The sequence below is a fragment of the Protopterus annectens genome, chromosome 14.part0 (genome assembly GCF_019279795.1).
Source record: "Protopterus annectens isolate FY-2018-M chromosome 14.part0, PAN1.0, whole genome shotgun sequence".
Classification (NCBI taxonomy): Eukaryota; Metazoa; Chordata; order Ceratodontiformes; family Protopteridae; genus Protopterus; species Protopterus annectens.
In genome coordinates this window covers 1,089,487,482-1,089,510,348 of record NC_056748.1, presented here as the reverse complement: position 1 = coordinate 1,089,510,348, position 22,867 = coordinate 1,089,487,482, and the positions used below count along the sequence as shown (strand labels likewise).

At 38.3% G+C, this 22,867-nt stretch overlaps 1 protein-coding gene across 1 annotated transcript in view; it reads right to left on the bottom strand.

Annotated features, from left to right (window-relative positions):
• Nucleotides 1-1,292: 1,292 nt before the first annotated feature.
• Nucleotides 1,293-22,867, bottom strand: part of LOC122788765 (protein phosphatase Slingshot homolog 2-like) — a 620,674-nt gene continuing 599,099 nt past the window's right edge. The window contains exon 7 of the mRNA XM_044055659.1: nucleotides 1,293-3,997. Coding sequence (XP_043911594.1) covers nucleotides 3,786-3,997 — 212 coding nt within the window. The 3' untranslated portion in view covers nucleotides 1,293-3,785. The remainder of the gene's footprint in view (nucleotides 3,998-22,867) is intronic.

Sequence of the window (22,867 nt, the reverse complement as noted above, 5' to 3'; positions counted from 1 at the left end):
TGGCACTAGCACTGAATAATATCAAATCCCCCATTCTCCAACTGTATCCTCCAAACACACCTATCTGCAGGCATTTTCTATCCACTATCCCCAAATATTTGTCTTTTCCAAATCTTACTGACAGCTTTCTTTTGATCTATGCATAACCCTCTCTGTTCATCTATCCTAACCCCAATCCCACCCATTCCACCCTTCTCTGTATTTATGTGCTTGTTCTCTCCCAGCCAAACTATCATACTACCTTCCCCTCCCCGTAGCCATTAGCCAGTCTTTCATCACCTAATAACTACTATAAGTAACCATCCTCTACTCACAAGCTACCTGTTAATTCTATGCCCCTCCCTCCTTTATATCTCAGCTAATCACATTTACACAGCACTGCTCAATCTTTTACCAAGTCCCAATGTCAGCCTTTCATTATTGGCACATATACTCTAACTGGTCCTGCACTTCCTCATGTCCCACCAGTACTTCTCCCTACTTATCTTACTACTATACAAGCCTCTGACAACAGCACCTTTATCTTCTCTCCACTTGAGATCATTGCATTCACTGTCTCTCAGTATCATTACTTGTTACTACCATAGAACCTCAGACGCTATCAGCTCTAGTCCCATTTTAGGCTTACGCCTGGGATCCATATCTAACATCTTCTCTGCTGGGCCAGTTACCGTAACCTCTACCTCGTTTACACCTGTACTCCCTCTACTTAGACTTAACATCACCAAGACAGCACAGTAACCAAAACAAATCCACCAAGATTATTGTGTCACATTAATAACTGACATTTCTCTTAGATTTATTTTATAATATGTTCTTCTTGGCACCTCCACCTCCCTCAACTTATATTTAAGGGGAAAAAAGAAAGGGAGGCAGTGAAGAAGTAATATAATATTGATTTTTTTATTTATTTTTTGTGGTCAATCAGAAGACAGTCCTTTACCTGGTAGAAGATTATCATGAGTTCTTGTTGTATCTCAGTGCTCTGGAATGACTTTTTCTATTATCTATCTTCCATTTGCAGGTACAGCTCCCAAGATGCAATGCCTTAATGCAGTATGCTTTATGGACTCAATACCCATACTTTCACTTGATGGATTAATGGTATTACATCAGCATTCAAACAGATAATGTCAGAAGTCAGCCTGACTAGCTTTCACATAAGCATTTCATAAGGCATAGAGAGACAAAACTAAATGTTATCACGGAATGCAAAATACATGCAAACTTTCAACATTTAAGGTCTACTATTGAAGTTATGTACTAGGAACAGTGAACAAATGCCACAATTCTAACAGCTTGTGATTTATTTTAATAATTTTCAGTATTCTCAGTATAGTGAATGGACAACGAACATATGGAAATCAGCTTTTCTTACTTTACACAGTAATTTCTGAATCTCTGAGACTGTAATTTTAAGAAAACAACATGTGAAAAATGTAGCATTGCACATTTTTTTACTAAATGCAAGACTGGGTTATAATAATAGAAACATTGAAAAGATAAACTTAAAAATAACATTTCACTGCAACAGTTATCTGGTTTATATAGCTAAGAGATGAAGCTGATCTTTCATGCAAAAAACATATATTTAATGTTACAAAAATTCAACTCATATGATAAGTAATTTATAAAAATATATTGATTATATTGTTTAGCAGTAAAGCAACTCACATTTTGTGTTATTTGTAACTTTACAACATTCCTATGACATAATGTGGGTTACCATCCACAGCAGTGATGTTATACAATGACATAAAATTGTGGATGACGTATTATTACTACATTCCTATGATGAGCTTCAGGCCCAAGCATGCCATGGGTAAACATCCACAGCAGTGATGTTATGCAATGACATTAAATCATGGATGACCTATTATTATTACATTCCTATGATGAGCTTCAGGCCCAAGCATGCCGTGGGTAAACATCCACAGTAGTGATGTTATGCAATGACATTAAATCATGGATGACCTATTATTATTACATTCCTATGATGAGCTTCAGGCCCAAGCATGCCATGGGTTACCATCCACAGCAGTGATGTTATAAAATGATGTAAAATTGTGGATGCCGTATTATTATTATTATTATTATTATTATTATTATTATTATTATTATTATTCATTAACCTGCTTCTTTAGAGTATAATATTTTTCCCCCTGTGGCTAGTGCTGTAATGGATCTGTTACTGTGCATTAGAAACATTGTCTAAAATACGTACTAAACATAAACGCTGGTGTTTTAAAGGAAAACATAAATGGTGAGAAGCCAATAAATGCAAATCTCAAACAGCAGTCCCAAGTGTGCTCCTTTCATGTTATTGTGCCCCTTCTTCTGAAATGATTAAGCAACTGCTATTTATGTGTTTTGTAGCACATTCATTCACCTCCCCAGTAAATCCAATTAAATGCCGGTTTTAAGCATCTACCCCTTTCATCAGGGTCTCCGTGACTTGAGCATATACCTGCACTTCTTGTCACCCATTCAAAACCTTTTCTAACTCTCATTCACATCTCTATAGCTGGAATGCTTTCACAAATTTCAAGTCTGTATTATATCCTCGAAAGCTGTAAACAACGAAAGCTATTCACAGCGAAAATGCCGTGCAGTGAACTATAAATAGTGAGATCGCATTACAGTGAAGATTGGAAAATTTGCCCTTTCCTTACTGTAGAGTGATCTCAGAGTTGGTATATATAATTAGTGGGGGACGCATCCCCCCACAGTAGTAAATTCAATGCATGGCATTTTTGCTGTAAATAGTATTCACTGTTTACAGCTTTCGAAGATATAATATAGATCCCAAATTACAGTATGTTTCTTTGTCATTAGCTCATTTTTATAGCATAAGTACTTTGAGGTTACTGGTTTTAACTGCACTATATCTTTCTGAAACAAGTAATGCCCACTGCCCATGACATCAGATATTATTGCATCCCTTTGCCAGATTCGCCCAGCCTGTAAATGTTACTACGTGCATATCATTATCGCTATGTGCCTCAAAACTAGTCACATCTCTTGAATTCACCTGAGAGCAGGATGAATGTGTGATATAAGATTTGTCAAAGAATGCTTTTCTAGTCTATTTTACCACATCTTTTAGTGAGTCAGAAGCATTCTGCAGCTAAATATAATCTACCCACCACAACTATAACATTGTAATATGGGGTACCTTTTGAAATTCCAAGGATCATAATAATGTCCTTTGAAAGTAAGACTGTAAATGGAAACCTTGGAATATAACAGCATTCCCAGAGTTAGCCTGTATAAATAGCAGGAATGTGAGGGGCACTGTTCCTGCATCAAGGTCACAGGGAACAAAGACCTCCTAGGAAAATTGTACAATAGCTTGATTTGAGAATATTTTTGTTGGAATCACAGTATATTGCTCATATCATTCATGTTTTCCTAATTATAGATTCATAGATTAGTACTAGGCTAACTGCCCTCATGGACAGTTTTGAGCCTAGCCAATTACCCCCTATGAGAATCAAATCCTGCACCTTGTGCTACTAAGGTAAACACCTTAACCATTACGCCAACCTCCCACCCTCTATATCTGATATGTCATCTATATCTATAATATGTCATCAGGTATAATTTCTTTAAAACATCTTGCTGGCAGGTACACACTCTATCTTCTGTAATGTGAAATAATGAAAACATACAATTACTCTTCTGTGTACTAAATCAGCTAAATTACCATTAGTATTTTTATAAGTAAAATGATAGGAAGGGGGATTGTGGAAACATCTTGAAGATAAACTTGTGCTCTGTGGTTCCTACAATAGGGCACAATTTTTTTTTCTTTGACGTAGGTCTATGTCCAGATCATGCAGCTGTTTAAGAAAGCCACGGTTTGGTGAAATTGCTCTGTGCTCTGTTAACTTTTTGACTGCAGCTTCGAGTGACAAGTGATGGTAAATCATTAAGTAGGCAATCACTAAGGAAGGTGACCTACTTCTTCCAAGAATGCAGTGAACCAGCACCTTCCCTGAAAGAGAAACAGAAAAATAATTAGTTCTGCAAGCACTGACAGTGCTTTTGTGTGCATCTTAATTTGTGTGATGAGACATGTAGACGTCATTTTAAGTGCATTTTCAGAGAACTCTGTATTCATGCATCATTTCTGAAGCACACTGTTTCCCATAGTGCTTTGCAAGAAATTAAAATTAAGTTGATAAATGTCCCCGAAGAACTTTTTCATAAAGAAACTCACATATGCTATTGCACAAATGCAAATACGTGAAGAAGAAACACGAGATGAGTACACTAGATAAATCCTTACATTTGCAAAAGGGATATTAATATACTTTATGTCTGTATACCTGCACTTAAGCAAAAGTTAGTAAAATACTGTTTGATTTATTAGCTGATGATGGACTATAAAATTCAGTGATTCACTTCCTCTTTCCTTCCAGTTCACACACAATCAGTAGCAGTGTTTGTGGCATGAGTCTAGTCCTGCGGCAGAACAAGGATTCACATCCTTTTAGATTCAGTTCAGAAATAGTACTATAAAACACATACTTTATCTTATGCTAACTACATAACATTTGGTCTGCTGGGGATGAAATTAATTCAGATTAAGTTGTGACCAAAGCAAACCATTACTCCATCCATCCACAACCCCTTCCTCCCATTTTTGCACATGTTGTCAGGGTGTCACTTCAACAGTGACAATCATCTAGAGCCAAGGTTTACACTGCTAGGTAGCTAGCCCTGCCATCATAGTTCTTCCACACCACACACTCACGCACACTGTCACACCTATGGCCAATTTAGAGTATCCAATCCACCAACTGCATGTCTTTAGAATGTGGGATGAAACCGGAGCACCAGGAGAAAACCCATGTGAACACAAAGAGGACATGCAGATGCCACATAGAAGGCACCACAGCTGAGAATCGAAACAGGGAACCTCTTGCTATGAGGCGATAACACTATCCACTGCACCACTGTGCCATCCTCTGAGCAAACTATTGCTGTCAATTAATAATAAAACAATTTGAAATCGCTTTAGTCAGGCAAAAGAGCATTTTAAATTGTGTAGTCAGGCATGTTTCCTGTTTTTTTAGAGATCCTTGCAGTTCTTCTGCTGCAAAAAACATCAGGTAAGCACAGTTTTATTTCAGTAGTTCTCAGAAATATGTCATGATTTTAGATTTCATTCCTACTTTATACTTAGCTTTCATTCTGTCCATAACCCAAACGTAGGTCATGTCATTGTGTGCCTTTGATGGGTCTTGTTCTACTTTTCATGTAGTGACATTCAGGTCATGTGCTCCTTCCTCTGCCATCATGATGTTTTGACATGATATGTGAGTGTTAAACTATACCAATATTACTACAGCTGCTGTGTTTACATTTGAATTTCTCTTATGATTTAATTTATTCATAACAAAGAATGATCCTTGCTTGCAACATAATATTTTCTGTTCTGTTTGTTCCTATTGGTCTTGTTCTCTGGTTTACTAGATTATTGAATGTACAAATGTACCTACTGAAGTGGTTTAACTTTATGAACATGAGAACAATACTAGGAAAGCAATCACGATCACCATAGGATGTTTAGCCATTTGCACTTTTAGGGAGACTCACTTAAAAGTTTGTGCCTCCAGTTCAAACACTTAAATAGTGCTTTTCTCACAAATTGAACAGGGCTGTACATGACAATTCTAGTGTAGATTTGTGTTTCCCATCTAATCATCATGACTAGATTTAAAGGTAGTCAAAGTAGTGCTTTATTTGACTTGTAATGATAACTTATTCACAGACTGGGAGGGAATACATTGAGTTAGGAAGCTATCTTTTCAGCAAGCCTTGTTTACTTGTTGGCATAGATTAGGGCCCTGTTGTGGGTATTTGCAGAACACTGTTTTTGCAAGAAAAAGACAAGGTCAAATGATATTGGGTTTTACATGGCTAGAGGCCACTGGATATAATGAGAGTTGTGATAATTTACTGGGATAGTCGAAAGTTTAACTTCTTTGATTGTCTATGAAAGGTATTGTTGGGGCCTTTCTAGTTGAGTGAAAGGCTTCAATTCATATCTATCAAAGGAGGCATTATATTCAATGATGGGTCAGATGTCTTTGGGTCTTGAAAATATTCTCTTGGAAATTAATTGTGCTAGATAGGATTTCCTGACAATGTTTTTTTATCAGGATGATCAAATGAGAGAGAATTGTCTACGGAGGTATCCTGGTCTTTTATGGGGTCTATTTAACTTGACTGAATTTTTTAAATAGTCAGAATTCAAATGGTCAAGACCATGTGATGGACAGTTTAAAATGTAGAATGAATTGTACTGAGATTGAAATATAGTGGGGATCGGGGAATGTGCCCTTTTCTCCACTGTAGTGTGATCTCAGAGTTGGCAAGTGTGTGTGTGTGTGTGTGTGTGTGTGTGTGTGTGTGTGTGTGTATATATATATATATATATATATATATATATATATATATATATATATATATATATATATATATATGGGTCTACTTCTCTTTATCGTAAAAAATCTTCTTCAAAAAAGAGAAGTAGACCACACTTATGGGAAAGTGCACTTAACCGAAAGTGCACTTCCGCGAAGAATGGTTCAATGAACCGTTAAGGAACACTGAGGCGCCGACGCACACTACAGTGGGGAAAAGGGAATTTACCTGTTTCTCCAGTGTAGTGCGATCTCGGAGTTGGTATATTTAAGTAGGGGTGTGTGGGGGGGCACAGCCCTCCACATGGGGGTGCAGGGGGGCTTGCTCCCACTGCAAAAACATTATTTTGGTGTTCCTTAATGGTTTGTTGAACCATTCTTCGCGAAAGTGCACTTTCTGTTAAGTGCACTTTCGCTTAAGTGTGGGTTTACTGTTCTTTTTTGAAGAAGTGTTTCTTGGATGAAGTACAGTAGTATATATATATATATATATATATATATATATATATATATATATATATATATATATATATATATATATATCGATGTTAGAATTCTAAACCTCAAAACTTAATGCTAGAAGTCATAACCTCAAAATGCACTCACTCGAGGCACTCCTTAAAATGGAGAACATCGACATCTGTGCAGTGACAAAGACCTGGTTCAAGGCTCCAGAGAGCACCTCTGCATTACCAGGCTATAATTCATACCACACCTTTTGGCCACCTAACCTGGACCGAAACACTAAAGGCAGAGGCCTGTCCATATTCATCAAGGATATCCATACATCCAGGCTAGTTGCTCAGCATAATGCATCCGAGATTATCCAAGTGCAACTAACTCTGTGCAAGACCACAATCCAAATTGTAGCTTGCTACAGATCTCCCACCATGCCCAAGGATTCCCACTTCTCATTTCTTGATACGCTGGAAAATATTCGGGTACAACCCAACACCCTAATAATGGGTGATTTCAACTACCCCACTATTAACTGGGAAAATGACTCATGTACCAACTCTTTTGCTCAACGTTTTCTGGAATTCATAAATTCCAATGCCTTGGATCAACTTATCCATGCCCCCATCCAGGGCAGCAATATCCTAGACCTGGTCATTACCAACATGGGCAACAGGTGTTCCACACCAGAGGTCAATTCCTCATTGGTCAGATCCGACCACAAGCTAATCATTCTAGACATCCACATCCCGCCCCCACACCCCCACCCCCATTAGGGAAACCACCATAAAAAATTTCTCCAAAGCCAACTTCACGCTTTTCAAGACAGAAGCGGCAAATGTCATGACACCCATGCAGACGGACAATAGAGGTACAACTGTTGAAAACTACATAAATGCACTTTATAAGCATTTACACAAGTGCATGGATCATGCTATCCCTAACAGAACCAAGATGCTAACCTCCAAAAAAAGGAAGCCAATCTGGTGATCCCCTGCCATAAACAAACTCTACAACAGAAGAAAGAAACTGTTGCAAAAAAGAGTAAAACCCCATGACTGGAGGAACTCCCTGGTCAGCCTCAGTAAGAAGCTGAGATCCCTCATAAAATCCTCCAAAGCTAGTTATGAAAACAAAATTGCCACCGATTCTAAAGACAGCCACAAAGCATTCTATAGCTATGTCAAGAATCTCAATGGCAAGACTCAGATCTGCTCTGAGTTACAGCAGAATGGCACTAAATATACAGAACCAACTGATATTGCCAACATCCTGGCAGATAGGTTCAGTGCTAACTTTACCCCCCTGTCACCCCTAAAGGGCCCAGCTCTATACCAGAAGAATGCAACGTTCCTGTAATCACGGCTGCACAGTTAAAAACCACACTCTCTAAAGCCGAGAAAAGAGCATCCATGGGACCTGACAACATCCCAGACTGCATTCTACATGAACTACAGAATGAATTGGCACCCCACCTAAGTACCATGTTCAATCATGGCCTCACCTCAGGTTTTGTGTCTACTGAATGGTGTGCAGCAACGGTTATCCCACTCCACAAAGGGCGAGCCACCACAGACCCCGGGAACTACCTCCCCATTAGCCTGATGAGCCTGATCTGCAAGGTCATGGAAAGTTTCATCATGGAACTTATAAACAAAGACATTTGTAATCTCCAAACTCTGGACCCCACCCAGTTCAGGTTTGTAAAAGGCAGATCATGTCTCCTAAACCTGATAGACTTCTTCGAAGCAGTCTCCAATGCCGTAGACAAGGGTAAGGTGGTTCACACAGCCTATCTAGATCTCGCCAAGGCTTTCAACACCATCCCCCACTCTGTAATTATAGATAAACTCACTAAACTAGGTATAAATCCCTATGTCACAAGATGGGTTGCCAACTGGCTCACTGAAAGAACCCACACTGTGAAAGTAGCAGACTCCAAATCCGGCTTCAGACCAGTAACAAGTGGAGTACCACATGGTTCAGTCCTGGGTCCTCTCCTGTTTGGTATCTACTTCTCTGAAGTACAGGCTAACACAGAAGGTCTTTGGCTAATGAAGTTTGCAGATGACTGCAAACTAGGAGCCATAACTGAAACTCCTAATGATGTGGACATCCTACAAAAGGGCCTCACTGAGACAGATGCCTGGTGTCAAAGCCATGGCCTCAAGCTCAATGCCAAAAAGTACATTGTCATCCCCTTTGGTAAAAACTCTGTACCCATGAACTACCACATAGGCAGTAGTCTACTTAACATTGAAAATATGATAAAAGACCTTGGGACACAGGTGGACAGTAGTCTCTCCTTTGATAATCACATCGCCACAGTAGTCAGGAAATCCTTCTACAATGGCACACCTCATCACAAAAGGTTTCTCATCCAGGAAAAAAGAGGTCATTGTTCCCCTCTACTTGTCACTCATTAGACCCATTATAGAGTACAATGCCCCTTTTGGTATGTAACTCACAAGACATCTACAACAACTGGAAAGGCCACAGAAATACCTCACAAAGAGGATTACTGGCCTCAAACAGATGCCCTATGCAGACCATCTCAAAAAACTCCAGCTTTACTCCATTGCATATCGCCTACTCAGAGGCGATCTCTGCCTAACATGCAAAGCTATGTCAAACCCAGAGCTGTTGGGACATGCTCCACTTAAAGAAATCCCAACCCTTCTGAGCTACATGCTCTAGGGACCTAAACCTTGTCACCACAATAAACAGAGCATGCTGGAGGGATAGATTCCTGTCACAGAGACCTCCCATACTCTGGAACAAACTACCTATCTATATCAAACAAAGCTCCTCATTAGCACTCTTCAAGAAAAATTTTGATGATTGGATGAGAAATAGGAAATTCACCCCGGGGATCACTTCTGTGGCTTTGCTCGACAGGGGCACAGGAAAATACTTTCCTTATGTGGTGAAAGCCAGGATACCTTTTTGGCTAGGCTTATATAGGCCCTAGGGCCAATAGCCTAGTACCTACCTATGAACCTATATATATATATATATATATATATATATATATATATATATATATATATATATATATATATATATATATATATATATATATATATATATTATATATATATATATATATACATATAAAATTATCAAGGGTTATGGGGGTGCAGGGGGGAGGCTTGCCCACCTAAAAACATTGTCTGTGCTTTATTCTGAATGTTTGGTTTGACTTTTTAAACAGTTGAAATGGTCTAAAGCACGTGACTTTTGACTATTTAAAAAGTCAATCAAGTAAAATACATCCCTCTTATGACCATGTCTTTCTGAAAAGGAGCACCATTTAAAACATATGAGGTTGAAAAAGCTTTACAACAAATGCTGCTATGGTACAATTTTTGCATTTAACTTGGAAACATTTTCAGTACACCAGACATAACATTTTTAGTACACCAGGTATTTGTATATTCCAGTACTTGGTGGATCTGTTTAGTGTCAGTGAATGAGCAGGTAACAATGGCCATCTTGAAGTCATCAACAAACATGGTCAACAACACTTCTGAACTATTGGACTGGATGTCTGAAAAACAAATTCCAAACAGGAGACCCAACACTGATCCTTGTGGTATCTCTCCAGTTACAGTTTTGCATTCAGAGAAGGTACCAGCAATTTTCACAATCTGGGATCCGTGGAATAGCCAATTTGCAGTCCATCAGATAACAAAGGAATTTAGATTAAGTTAGCCAATTTTTTCTAACAATACAAGCTTGCGGTATAGTATCAAAAGCTTTGGACAGATTGAGATAAGCAGTGTGTACTGACTAATCAGTGTCGACAACCACTGAAGATTTTTAAGGAAGCTTTCTATGTTCAGGAGACTGGACCTGCACATCACAAAAGCAAACTGACTGGAATCCTGATCAGTTAAGATTTTTTTATATCTGCATAAATGAGTTCTGCTGTAAGACATTCCATGGATTTGCATATAAGGCCAATAGACCTATAACTGCTTGGATCAGGAGAAGGGCCACCCTTGTTTAGGGGAGCCATACTGGCTGTTCTCCAGGCATCAGGCACATGCTATTTGGATAGTGTAAAGTTAAAAAGTTTAAGTAGAGACACAAATATTACATACTTAGCACACGTGTGAATGAAGCCTTGTCCCATGGAAGTTTAACTTTTAATCTTTGACAGGGATTTTAAGATTTATTCCAAGGTGATTTCAGGGAAAACTACATTTTCAGGGATACAGGGGGCAACAATGCGTGTGTAGGTGGGGTAACGTTATCATTAAATTTGTCTGCTAATATATTGGCCATATCCTTGCAATCTGAATATGTGATGTCATTGTAGGTTCTCTCATTATTCCTTAATTTTCTGGCGTAACTGAAGAAAGATTTGAAGTTTCCTTTGGTAACTGTAGTGACCTCAAGATTATACGGTACATTTTCAAATACTGCTCTTAAGTTCCTAGCTGGCAAGTTTCAATGTGGTCCTGAGAAAAAGAGATGGGTATTTCTTACAACATTTCATCATTTTCCTGCTTTTGCTGTACAGTTTATAAATACAGCAGCTCCAGCAAAGAGGTTTATTCCTGAATTTACCATTATATTTAGAGTGGACAGGTACTGACATTTTATGTATCTGTTTAAGTGTTCGTAAATGTCAGAGGTGAGTAAGTCAGCCCTCTCAGTTGGGTCTGTTTGTAGAGGATTGTTGTGAATTTTGAACTGGTCTTCTCCAAGCTGAAGTAGGTTTGCCTGGTGAAGTTCTTAAAGATAGTTTCATTTGATGGTAGGGTGGTACCTCTAGGTCTGACAGGAAAGATGACTGTCTTGTGATTAGTTTAACTAGGAATGAGAATATGCAAGATAAAGTACAGGCAGTGGCAAGACTGGTAATGACCAGGTCATGTATATTACAGCCTGAGTGGGTTAATTTGCAATTTGCTGTAGCCCACTGACATTTCAAAATCCAGGAAACACTCGGCTATCCATTTTTAGAAATGTAAGTGTGTCAATTGATGCCTGAGTAATTGAAATCCTCTAGCAAGAATGTATCTGGTTTGATATGTAACCCGTAAGTGGTGCTAAGATAATTTCCGTGGTCTTTGGGGACACTGATGGGGACATGTAGCTAGCAATGAAGTAATAGTTTGATTTGTTAATGATGATTTGGATCTCCAGGAGCATCACGTTAGTGTTATTAGTAACTTCATATGAAGTGATAGCACTTATGGCACTTATGACAAATACAAATCCCCCCCTCCATAGTTACTCAAAGACCTTAAAGACTTTAAGGAATGATAGAAGCTATACTCGGGTATAGACAGAGTCCTGTCACTGCACTGAAACCATGTCTCAGAAACTACAGAAATATAAATGTGCTCAAATTTCAATATGAATTTGTTCAAGTTGCAGGAGGGCCTCGAGTACAGGCATCTTTCCATTTAGCCATGTATCATTATGTACTGTCATTATGATGTTGTTTGGATTGGAGTTTGTAGGGATATCCAACAGGGAAAATGGCCTAGAGAAGGCAGTATGGGGGCAGCAAAGGCTTTAATCAATTTGCAGAAATCTTGGTGAGAGAGGAGTGAGACATCTCTGGCAAAACAAGATGTCATATCTATCATCTCATCCCAAGATGACACGCACTGGATCCCCGTAGAATGACACCAACTACTTAGCCAATTTTTAAAGCAGATTGTCTTGTCTTGGTATCTACATATCATTCTTGGTGAAAGAAAGATTCTACGTAAAACTAGTATCCCTTCTGCATCTAACATTGAGTGGTTAAGGGTCCACAGGGCCATTGTGATATCTCTGATCCTGGCAAAAGAAAAACAGCTTACTGTCACCCTGTCCTTTGTCCAGTCCAGTGAGTGTGCAGTCTGTAGGTCTAACCTATGTTCTGAATTTCATGACAGAAGTTTCTACTCAGAAGAACCATTCTTATAGTTTTCTAACCCTGTCAGCACTTACTAATATTAGGCAGGAAGCAAATCAACAGATAGATACTAAAGGACATTCAAGATTTCATTCTGCTAGGAAAGCTTATTTGAAATGAAATGCACACACTAACATTTTTCCATTATCTGTACTTCTCACCCTTCACATTCTCCCAAATCATAATGATTATTTACAACTGGACGTCTTTTCAGATGAGCAGACACACATTCACCTGCCTTCAGAAATTCTTCATATGCTCTTTCTTTCTGTCCCTAACATGCACAATCTTTATACAGTTGTTTCAGAGATATAGTTTTATTTGCATTGAAAATATGCTTACTTCTTGATTGAAGAAAAATACAACCTGAATGCTGTAAATTACTAGTAATGCATTCTATACAATGTGTATTTTCACTTTCAAGTAACATGCAGTTTTGTATCACTACACTGTGCATTGCAGTTTTTGGGTTATTAAATTAATAAACCCAGAAGTGAAATTACTTAATATTTTTAGAAGCTTAGACAACTTTTAACACTTCCAGATGAGGTTAATCACCCCATAAATAGGGAAAATGCCTGCTTTATAAATTACCTCATTACCAAGATTTATGTCATCAAGGCCTTTAAAAGCCATTTTTATGACATACTCAGGAGGCATTTATTTTACCAGCTGGAATAGGAATGTCTTTATTATTTATTTATTTATTTATTTATTTATTTTTGGGGGGGCACTTTCCCGTTAAACCCCTACCACTCGCGTTGCAGTGTTTTCCTGTTATTTCAGTAGCGTAGTTATGTTGTAATTTTACCTATTTGTGTGGGCCATTATCTGTAAAGTTTCAGCAATGTATGAATGTAATTATTTATATTATGAGGTTATCAAATAAGCAGTTATACTTCTCACATACAATCACCCCTACCTCTAACACTAGTAAATGCATTTTCATTGCAATTAATAAGTGTTATACTTCAGTAAACGTTTTTGTTCAAATTACATTCCATGTAATGGGTTCCACCAACAAGTAACAGTATAGCATAATGTTTTTTTTTCATCAGTAAACCACAAATTTTTGTCCGGAGTGTTTGTGATCTGCCTGACACAAATAATTTGAAAGGCATTTGAAATGAGTGTATTCCACTGATGCTAATTGTCCCTTAAAGTGGCATCAGACTGACTTTCCTGCTTGCCGCTTTATAAAAACACAACTCTTACCTCTGTTTCTGCAGACTTATGCAGAATGTCTATTTTTACCACATATTTTTTGTCCTCTTCCGCATAAAATTTGAGTATTTTTAAGTAAAAATTGAGGTCTGATGTCACTAAAGTACATCTCGTATAATGGGTTCCACCGACAAGTAACAGTACAACATAATGTTTCATTTCAGTACACGTTTTCGTTCAAACTTCATCTCATATAATGGGTTCCACCGACAAGTAGCAGTACACCATAATGTTTTTATTCAACAATGAACCACAAAGTTTTGTCTGGAGTTTTTCATCTGCCTGACACAAATAATTTTAAAGGCATTTAAAATGACTGTATTCTAGTGACGCTAACTGACCCTTAAAGTGGCATCAGACTGACTGTCCTGCTTGCTGCTTTATAAAAACACAACTCTTACATCTGTTTCTCCAGACTTTCACAGAATGTCTATTTTGTTAGCTGTACAGATTTATTTCTTACACAGACTCTTGTCTATGCTACTGAAATAACAGGAAAACACTGCACCTCGAGTGCTAGGAGTTTAACGGAAAAGTACCTTTTTGGTAAACCAGTTGTATGTCGATTAGCTGGAATAACTTACCTTATTTGATTGTAGGTAAGGTAACCAGGGATAAGCTTGATCTTTACAAATGTAATATTTATGCAATGCTGCCATTCCCTTCCCTCTAATCTTATTATACATTTTTTTAGGTAAAATTGTAAAATAATTTTGACAAAAAGTGTTCCATTTTTGTGATAACAATCTTGTCTTTTAACAATAACTGACACATGAAGCAGCATTATGGTAAAGGGGACATAAATATATATAAATAAATAAATATATATATATATATATATATATATATATATATATATATATATATATATACATATAAATATACATAGAAATATATATCCTGTATCCATCCTGATCAACCGATCTGTCTCTGAATCATATGTTCCAGCAATATGGAAAACATTCTATACATTACCTATACATAAGGGAGGTAAGTCTTCTGATATATCTAACTTCAGACCAATTGCTATACTGTTACTCCTCTCCAAGATCCTTGAGAAATGCATTCACAAGCAGATAATGCAGTATCTTCTCCAACAGAACCTTCTAACACACACAACATGGATTTCGTCCTAAACACAGTACTACAACTGCACTAATATCCTTTATCAATACTGGTCCATGACAACAATAAACTAGTTTCATGTCTGTTCCTCGACCTCTCCACAGCCTTTGACACTCCCCTCCTCCACTCTCTCATTTAAGTTTCACTCCTTCCACCATATCCTGATTTTCTAGCTATCTCTCTAACCACCAGCAAGCTGTCAAATGGCATTCTGCCCTATTCCCCCCAATTGTCCCAATGGGTGGCCCCCAAGGATCCATACTTGGGCCACTCCTATTCAATCTTTTCACCAACCTACTTTATACTTCCTGTCCCAATTCTACACTTAGGTTCATAAGTTCACAGGTAGGTACTAGGCTATTGGCCCTAGGGCCTATACAAGCCTAGCCAAAAATGTACCCTGGCTTTCGCCACCCAAGAAAATTATTTTCCTGTGCTCCTGTCAAGCAGAACCACAGAAGTGATCCCCAGGGGGAATTTCCTATTACCCATACAATCATCAAGATTTTTCTTGAAGAGTGCTAATGAGGAGCTCTGTTTGACATAGCTAGATAGTCTGTTCCAGAGTATGGGAAGTCTCTGGGACAGGAATCTATCCCTCCAGCATGTTCTGTTTATTGTGGCAACAAGGTTTAGGTCCCTAGAGCGTGTAGCTTGGAGGGATTGGGATTTCTTTAAGTGGAGCATGTCCAACAGCTCTGGGTTTGACATGTTAGGCAGAGATCGCCTCTGAGTAGGCGATATGTGATGGAGTAAAGCTGGAGTTTTTTGAGATGGTCTGCGTAAGGCATCTGTTTGAGGCCAGTAATCCTCTTTGTGAGGTATTTTTGCGGCCTTTCCAGTTGTTGTAGATGTCTTATGAGGTACATACCAAAAGGGGAGTTGTACTCTATAATGGGTCTAATGAGTGATGAGTAGAGGGGAACAATTACCTCTTTTTTTCTGGATGAGAAACCTTTTGTGATGAGGTGTGCCACGTAGAAGGATTTCCTGATCACTTTGGCGATGTGATTATCAAAGGAGAGACTACTGTCCACCTGTGTCCCAAGGTCTCTTCTCACACTTTCAGTGTTAAGTAGACTACTGCCTATGTGATAGTTCATGGGTACATAATTTTTACCAAAGGGGATGACAATGCACTTTTTGGCATTGAGTTTGAGACCATGTCTTTGACACCAGGCATCTGTCTCAGTGAGGCCCTTTTATAGGATGTCCACATCATTAGGAGTTTCAATTATGGCTCCTAGTTTGCAGTCATCTGCAAATTTAGTTAGCCAAAGATCTTCTGTGTTAGCCTGTACTTCAGAGAAATAGATACCAAACAGGAGAGGATCCAGGACTGAACCCTGTGGTACTCCACTTGTCACTGGTCTGAAGTCTGATTTGGAGTCTGCTACTTTCACAGTGTGGGTTCTTTCAGTAAGCCAGTTGGCAACCCATCTTGTGACATAGGGATTTATACCTAGTTTAGTGAGTTTATCTATAATTCCAGAGTGGGGGATGGTGTTGAACGCCTTGGCGAGATCTAGATAGGCTGTGTGAACCTCCTTACCCTCATCTATGGCTTTGGTGACTACTTCAAAGAAGTCTATCAGGTTTAGGAGACATGATCTGCCTTTTACAAACCCAAACTGTGTGGGGTCCAGGGTTTGGAGATCTCCAATGTCTTTGTTTATGAGATCCATAATGATACGTTCCATGGCCTTGCAGACAAGGCTCGTCAAGCTAATGGGGCGGTAGTTCCCGGGGTCTGTTGTGGCCCCCCCTTTGTGGAGTGGGATAACTGTCGCGGTGCACCATTCAATGGGCACAAAGCCTGAGGTGAGGCTATGATTGAACATGGTACTTAGGTGTGGTGCCAGTTCATTCTGTAGTTCATGTAGAAGGCAGCCTGGGATGTTGTCAGGTCCCATGGATGCTGTGTTCTTGGCTTTGGAGAGAGAAGTTTTTACCTGTGCAGCCGTGATTGCAGGAACTTTGCATTCTTCCAGTATAAAGATGGGCCCTTTAGGGGGTGAGAGGGGGGTAAAGTTAGCACTGAACCTAACTGCCAGGATGTTGGCAATATCAGTTGGTTCTGTATATTTAGTGTCATTGTGCTGTAACTCAGAGCAGATCTGAGTGTTGCTATTGAGATTTTTGACATAGCTATAGAATGCTTTGTGGTTGTCTTTAGAATCAGTGGCAATTTTGTTTTCATAACTAGCTTTGGAGGATTTTATGAGGGATCTCAGCTTCTTACTGAGGCTGACCAGGGAGTACAATATGCAGATGATTCAACAATCATCACCATTGCTTACAATCCATCTGACCTCCACTCTACTACCCAAGCATCATTCAACACTATAGAGACATGGCTTTGTGATAAATTAATTCTCAACCCCAAGAAAACTAAGCTTCTATGTTTCCTCCCAAAAAACCTCATCAATCTCAAAACATTTCCATCCTGTCAAGCAATAACACTATCATTACTGCTGAACCTAGCACTAAACTGCTAGGAGTCATAATAGATCATCAGCTTAAATTCAATCTCCAAGTCAGTGCCTCCATCAAAAAGACTCACCAGAAACTAGGACTCCTTTACCGTAATAAAAGACATCTAACCAATACAGTCAGAATAACTCTCTCCCACGCATTTCTTCTTCCCACACTTCTCTATAGCTGTCAATTATTTACAGATCTTAATACCACACTCATAACTAAACTCAAAACTACATATAATAAGGTTGCTAGATTTGCTGCAAACCAGACCTACAAGTCACACCCTTGCCTATCTCTTAAACAATTGGACTGGCTTGAATTCCCTCATTTGCTGCTACTACATCAACTACAAATTATCCACTCCTTCCTCTATCTACCATCTTTCTGCCCTAGCATTCTATCTATTATATCTAAATATTCCCCAACCAGGACACTACGTAGCTTAGACCAGGACTTCCTACAGATCTATAAAACCAAAATAGGGTATCTACTCTGTAACTATAAACCTGCTACAACTTGGAATCAACTACCCCTAGAAATTAACTTAATTAAAGAAATACCAAGTACTAAAGGTGCATCAAACAAGAACAAAAAATGAGAAGAGAATGTATGCACCACCAAGCTGAAATGCTTTATTGTAATAATCTCCACACTGAAGTTTTTAAGGGAACTACTAACCAAGACTACAACTTAAGAGTGAAAGTAAGTTAGCACAGCTGATGAGACCTCTATGTAGTAAGTGCTGACTTAATTGCTAAACAGACTTGCTATTTCACTATGTTTCTGAAAGATCTTGCAATTTATAATTTGTTTCAAGAAATACGTACATACGCCTAACACGCTTTTATTTGTGGAGATTATTACAATACAGCGTTTCCTTGGTGGTGCATAAATTCTCACCCCTAGAAATTAGGTCACTTGACCAAACCAAGCATTTCAAACTAGCCACTCGGCGATACCTAACAAACAAATGGTCCTGCCACTGTAGTCATCCTCCCTGAAACTACCCAACCATAACTTCTGTTCCTCCTCCCTCCATTCTACTCTACTGTCTAGCTTAATAATCATCTACCCCTCAGTCTCTATGCTTAACCACTTCATCTCCTTTCTACTACTCCTGTAATATACTGTATATAACCACTTAGGAATTATGAATACTGTATTCCTTTCATCACATTGTACCCAAGTTTCTGCGGTATGACCTCTGTCATTGTACCCAACTGCTTTCCGTATGATTTATTGTAAATGTTTTCTTACTGTACGATTTCTGACATTGTACCCAACTGTTTTACTGTATGGTTTACTGTAAATGTTATCTCTTTAACTAGTTTCAAATGCAAATGAAAATGTCTTATTAATTGTATGTAAAATGCTAATACTGACCACGGAGCTTTTCTCCTCGGGTCTCCACTGAAAATGAGCTAAATGCTCAGATTGTCTAACCTGGTTAACAAATGGAATATAAATAAATAAATTATATATATATATATGTGTATATATATATATATATATATATATATATATATATATATATATATATATATATATATACATATATATATATTTATACATATAAGTGTATATATATATATATATATATATATATATATGTATATATATATATATATATACATATATATATATATATATATATATATATATAAAAACACAACTTTCAGTATTGTTCTACAGCAGATGTTACTCAGATTTTCTGCTGACATGACTAGATTTGTGAGAAACTTTTGAGAAAAGCAACCTGGCCTTGGTGGGCTCTAATTCGTTTACAAGCTTCCATTGTACAGTGTTACATTTCAAAGTACTCTTCTAATTCAGATACAAGCAAATACTGATTGCAGTTCATATTTTCAAACAGGCTTTGTCCTAATTATCTATACCTTCTACAGCTGTGTATTTTTTCACTGCACAAACGGAACTTCTTGTCTAAGCTTCATACAAGTAGTATTGTTCTATTCATTATTTTCCTAACATGAGCAGAAATCATCTGCTTCTCAGTAAATTTCCAAGGCACAAGCAAGATTTTAGCTAACAATACAAGGTCAGAAAGCATCTGCAGTTTGTACAGATTTATGCAGTATGATATAGAATAAATGTGTTAACCCTTTTCAAGCTCTAAATGCACTAAGCGTATTACTAATACACACATTAATACATATTTTTCTGACAGTGCGTAACACGGAAATCGCTGTAGGGAATATTTTCCCTTTACTTCAATGCAGTGCAATCTCGGAATAGGAATATTTAAGTAGCGGGCATGTTGGGGGGGTGCAGCCCCCCACATGGGTGGTGCAGGGGGGCTTGCCCCCCTGCCTACAGTGTTTAGGTAAGTATAGTTTTTTATTTTTATTTTTTTATTATATTTTCAAAATTTCAAACATCACTCATATCGCTCATATGGTGTCGACCATATGGTGTTCGATGTTTGAAACTATAATATAATATGTTTGAAAATATAATATAGACTATATATATATATATATATATATATATATATATATATATATATATATATATATACCATATTTCTCTGTAAATAAGACCTAACCAGAGAACCAGAGAATAAGGCCTAGCATGGTTTTCCAGGTTGGTCATGATATAAGAACTACCACAAAAATAAGCCCCAGTTAAGATTGTCAATAACACACAATGGGCATGTTGAATTATAAAATAATATTATTGATACCTGTTGACTGAGGTTATCGTACTCTGCTCACCATTTTTGGACCATTCAGACACCCAACTTCTTCTCTTTGCAGAAAGTCCTAAGATTCTTTCCTTGGGAGTCCTCCACGATTCTTACTGTAACCCTAATCCTCCCTCACACCTGACAGTTGAGATCCTTGGCCCATAAGCACTGGCAAGTGTACTTTGATTGGTCAAAGTACAGACAACGCACGTAAAATGTATGCACTTGATAACGAATGGCTGTGGTTGTGTCTTCTTAACTGTCGCCATTTTGTGTTGCCACTCCTGTCTTGTAAGTTTTCATTCAACCCCCCAGACAAGATGAGTGCAAAAAGAAAGAGCTATTCCATCGAGTACAAGAAAGGAATCATGGAGGACTCCCAGGGAAAGAATCTGATGGCTTTCTGCAAAGAGAAGAAGTTGGATATCCGAATGGTCCGAAAATGGCGTGCAGCATATGATAACCTCAGTCAACATGCCGACGAGGGAAATGCTAAGAAGTGCAAGTCTGGATCAGGTCGGCAACCATTATTTCTTGAGCTGGAAAACATCATCTGTGAATGGATTGCTAACAGAAGAGCAAAGGCTTTGGTTGTGCGCAGGGCTGATATTCAAGCATTTGCCCTTGCAATGGCATTACAGTTAGAAATATCCCCAGAAGAATTCAAAGCATCACAACATTGGCTGGATGGCTTCCTTCAGTGATATGAACTGTCTCTAAGAAGATCAACAACACTGTTCAAGCTGGAAGATATTGAAGTTATTAAACGTGCACTTGCATTCAAGTCCTTTGTTGATGGCCTTGACTTTTCTAAATGCCAACTCTCCAACATGATTGCTATGGATGAAACTTCAGTGTTTTTGGGCTAAAGATCTCAAACAACAATTGATCAGAGGGGTGCCTTGTCAATCTACAGTCCCTTCACTGGTTATGACAGTCCATGTGTTACCTGTATTTTGACAATTTGTCTAGATGGAAAGAAAACCCCACCTCTAATCATTAGTAAGGGCAAGAAAGATAAGACTGAACATGTTTCAGGCATTTACATTCTTGAAACCAAAAAAGCCTGGTGCACACAAGCAGTTATAAGGAAGTGCGTTGATGTAATGCTGCCACTTGTTTTACGAGGTGGCGAAAGAGGTCTGCTAGTCTGGGATTCAGCCAGTACTCACCACGCTAAAGACATGAAGAAATTCCTTGCACGGAAAAGACTAGATCAAATAATGATTCCCACAGGAATGACTACTTATCTCCAGACTTTTGATATTGCAATAAACAAGCCATGCAAGGACCATTTGCGCATGGAACTCAATGACTACATTGAAAATAGAATGGAGAGAAATCAGCATGGAAACTTTGTGAAGCCTAGCCTACAAGAGGTCGTGACTTGGGTGATAAATTCATGGGATAAAATCGTTGACAGCTGTGTTGCCAATGTACTATGACCAGGCTACTTGGACAAGCAGTGCTCATTTAAGGAGAGCTCTATTGCTAGGCATGACAGACTGGGGCCAATAGTTCTATAGGAAATGGAGTCACAAGAAATTCAGGTCGGAATTTGACGGTTGGAGTTTTATGACAATGTTCTAGAAGAAGATGACATGACTGTATTTGAATAACTTTTCCATTATCGGGGCAACAGAAAAGATTTTTTATTTATTTATTTTTTATTTATTTTACATTTGTTGACCGGGAATGTCTGAGCCGAAGCCCTTTTCAGTAGAGTCCCAGCGAGAAAAGCTCCAGTATTTTACAGATTACATTTAGTCATTATACAAATATTGTACAAGCAAAAAGTGGCAAAGCAGCTTGATGACACCATCAGCATTTTTTAAGTAGTAAAGTTAAGAATCTTGGTAGAAGCTGCAACATTTCAGTAAGGTATAACTTTTATAATTTGTTGATAGAGGATGACAGTAAAGTATTGGAGTGAAGAAAGGAAAACATTCATCTGCAGAGTGTAATCAAGGTGGGTTTGAACACTGGCAGATCTATTGCCCTTTGAGATGTTCTTTTAAACTTAATTTGAATTGTTTAGAATGTTTGAGTGTTCGAATTTCAAGAGGAAGTTTGTTCCATTCAATAGAGGGATGGTAGCTATATAAGTTGCACCCTACTTTAGACTTAGGCTTATAGATGTTTAATAGGTCTTGGGAAGAGCTGCGGAGGTTTCTTGAAGGGGCATAGTGGGAGATTACAGAGTGTAAGGCTGGACAGAAAGATGGCTGGTATAGAATAGAGTGAAAGGTTTGAAGCTGAGTGAAAAGGAGGAGGTTACACAGTTCAAGCCAGTTTAGATATTTAAGAGAGAGACAGTGGTGAGATCTATAGGATTGCTGAGTTGCAAATCTAGCTACTTTGTGGTATGTAGTCTCAAGTCTAGTGAGAAGAGAGGAGTTAAGGTTTGTAAGGATTTGTGAGCAATAGGTTAAGCAGGGGAGAAGGTAGGCATGTGTGAGAGCAATTCTTGCTCCCTGAGTGAGAAATTGTTTATTTCTATATAATAGACCGAATTTGAGGTGA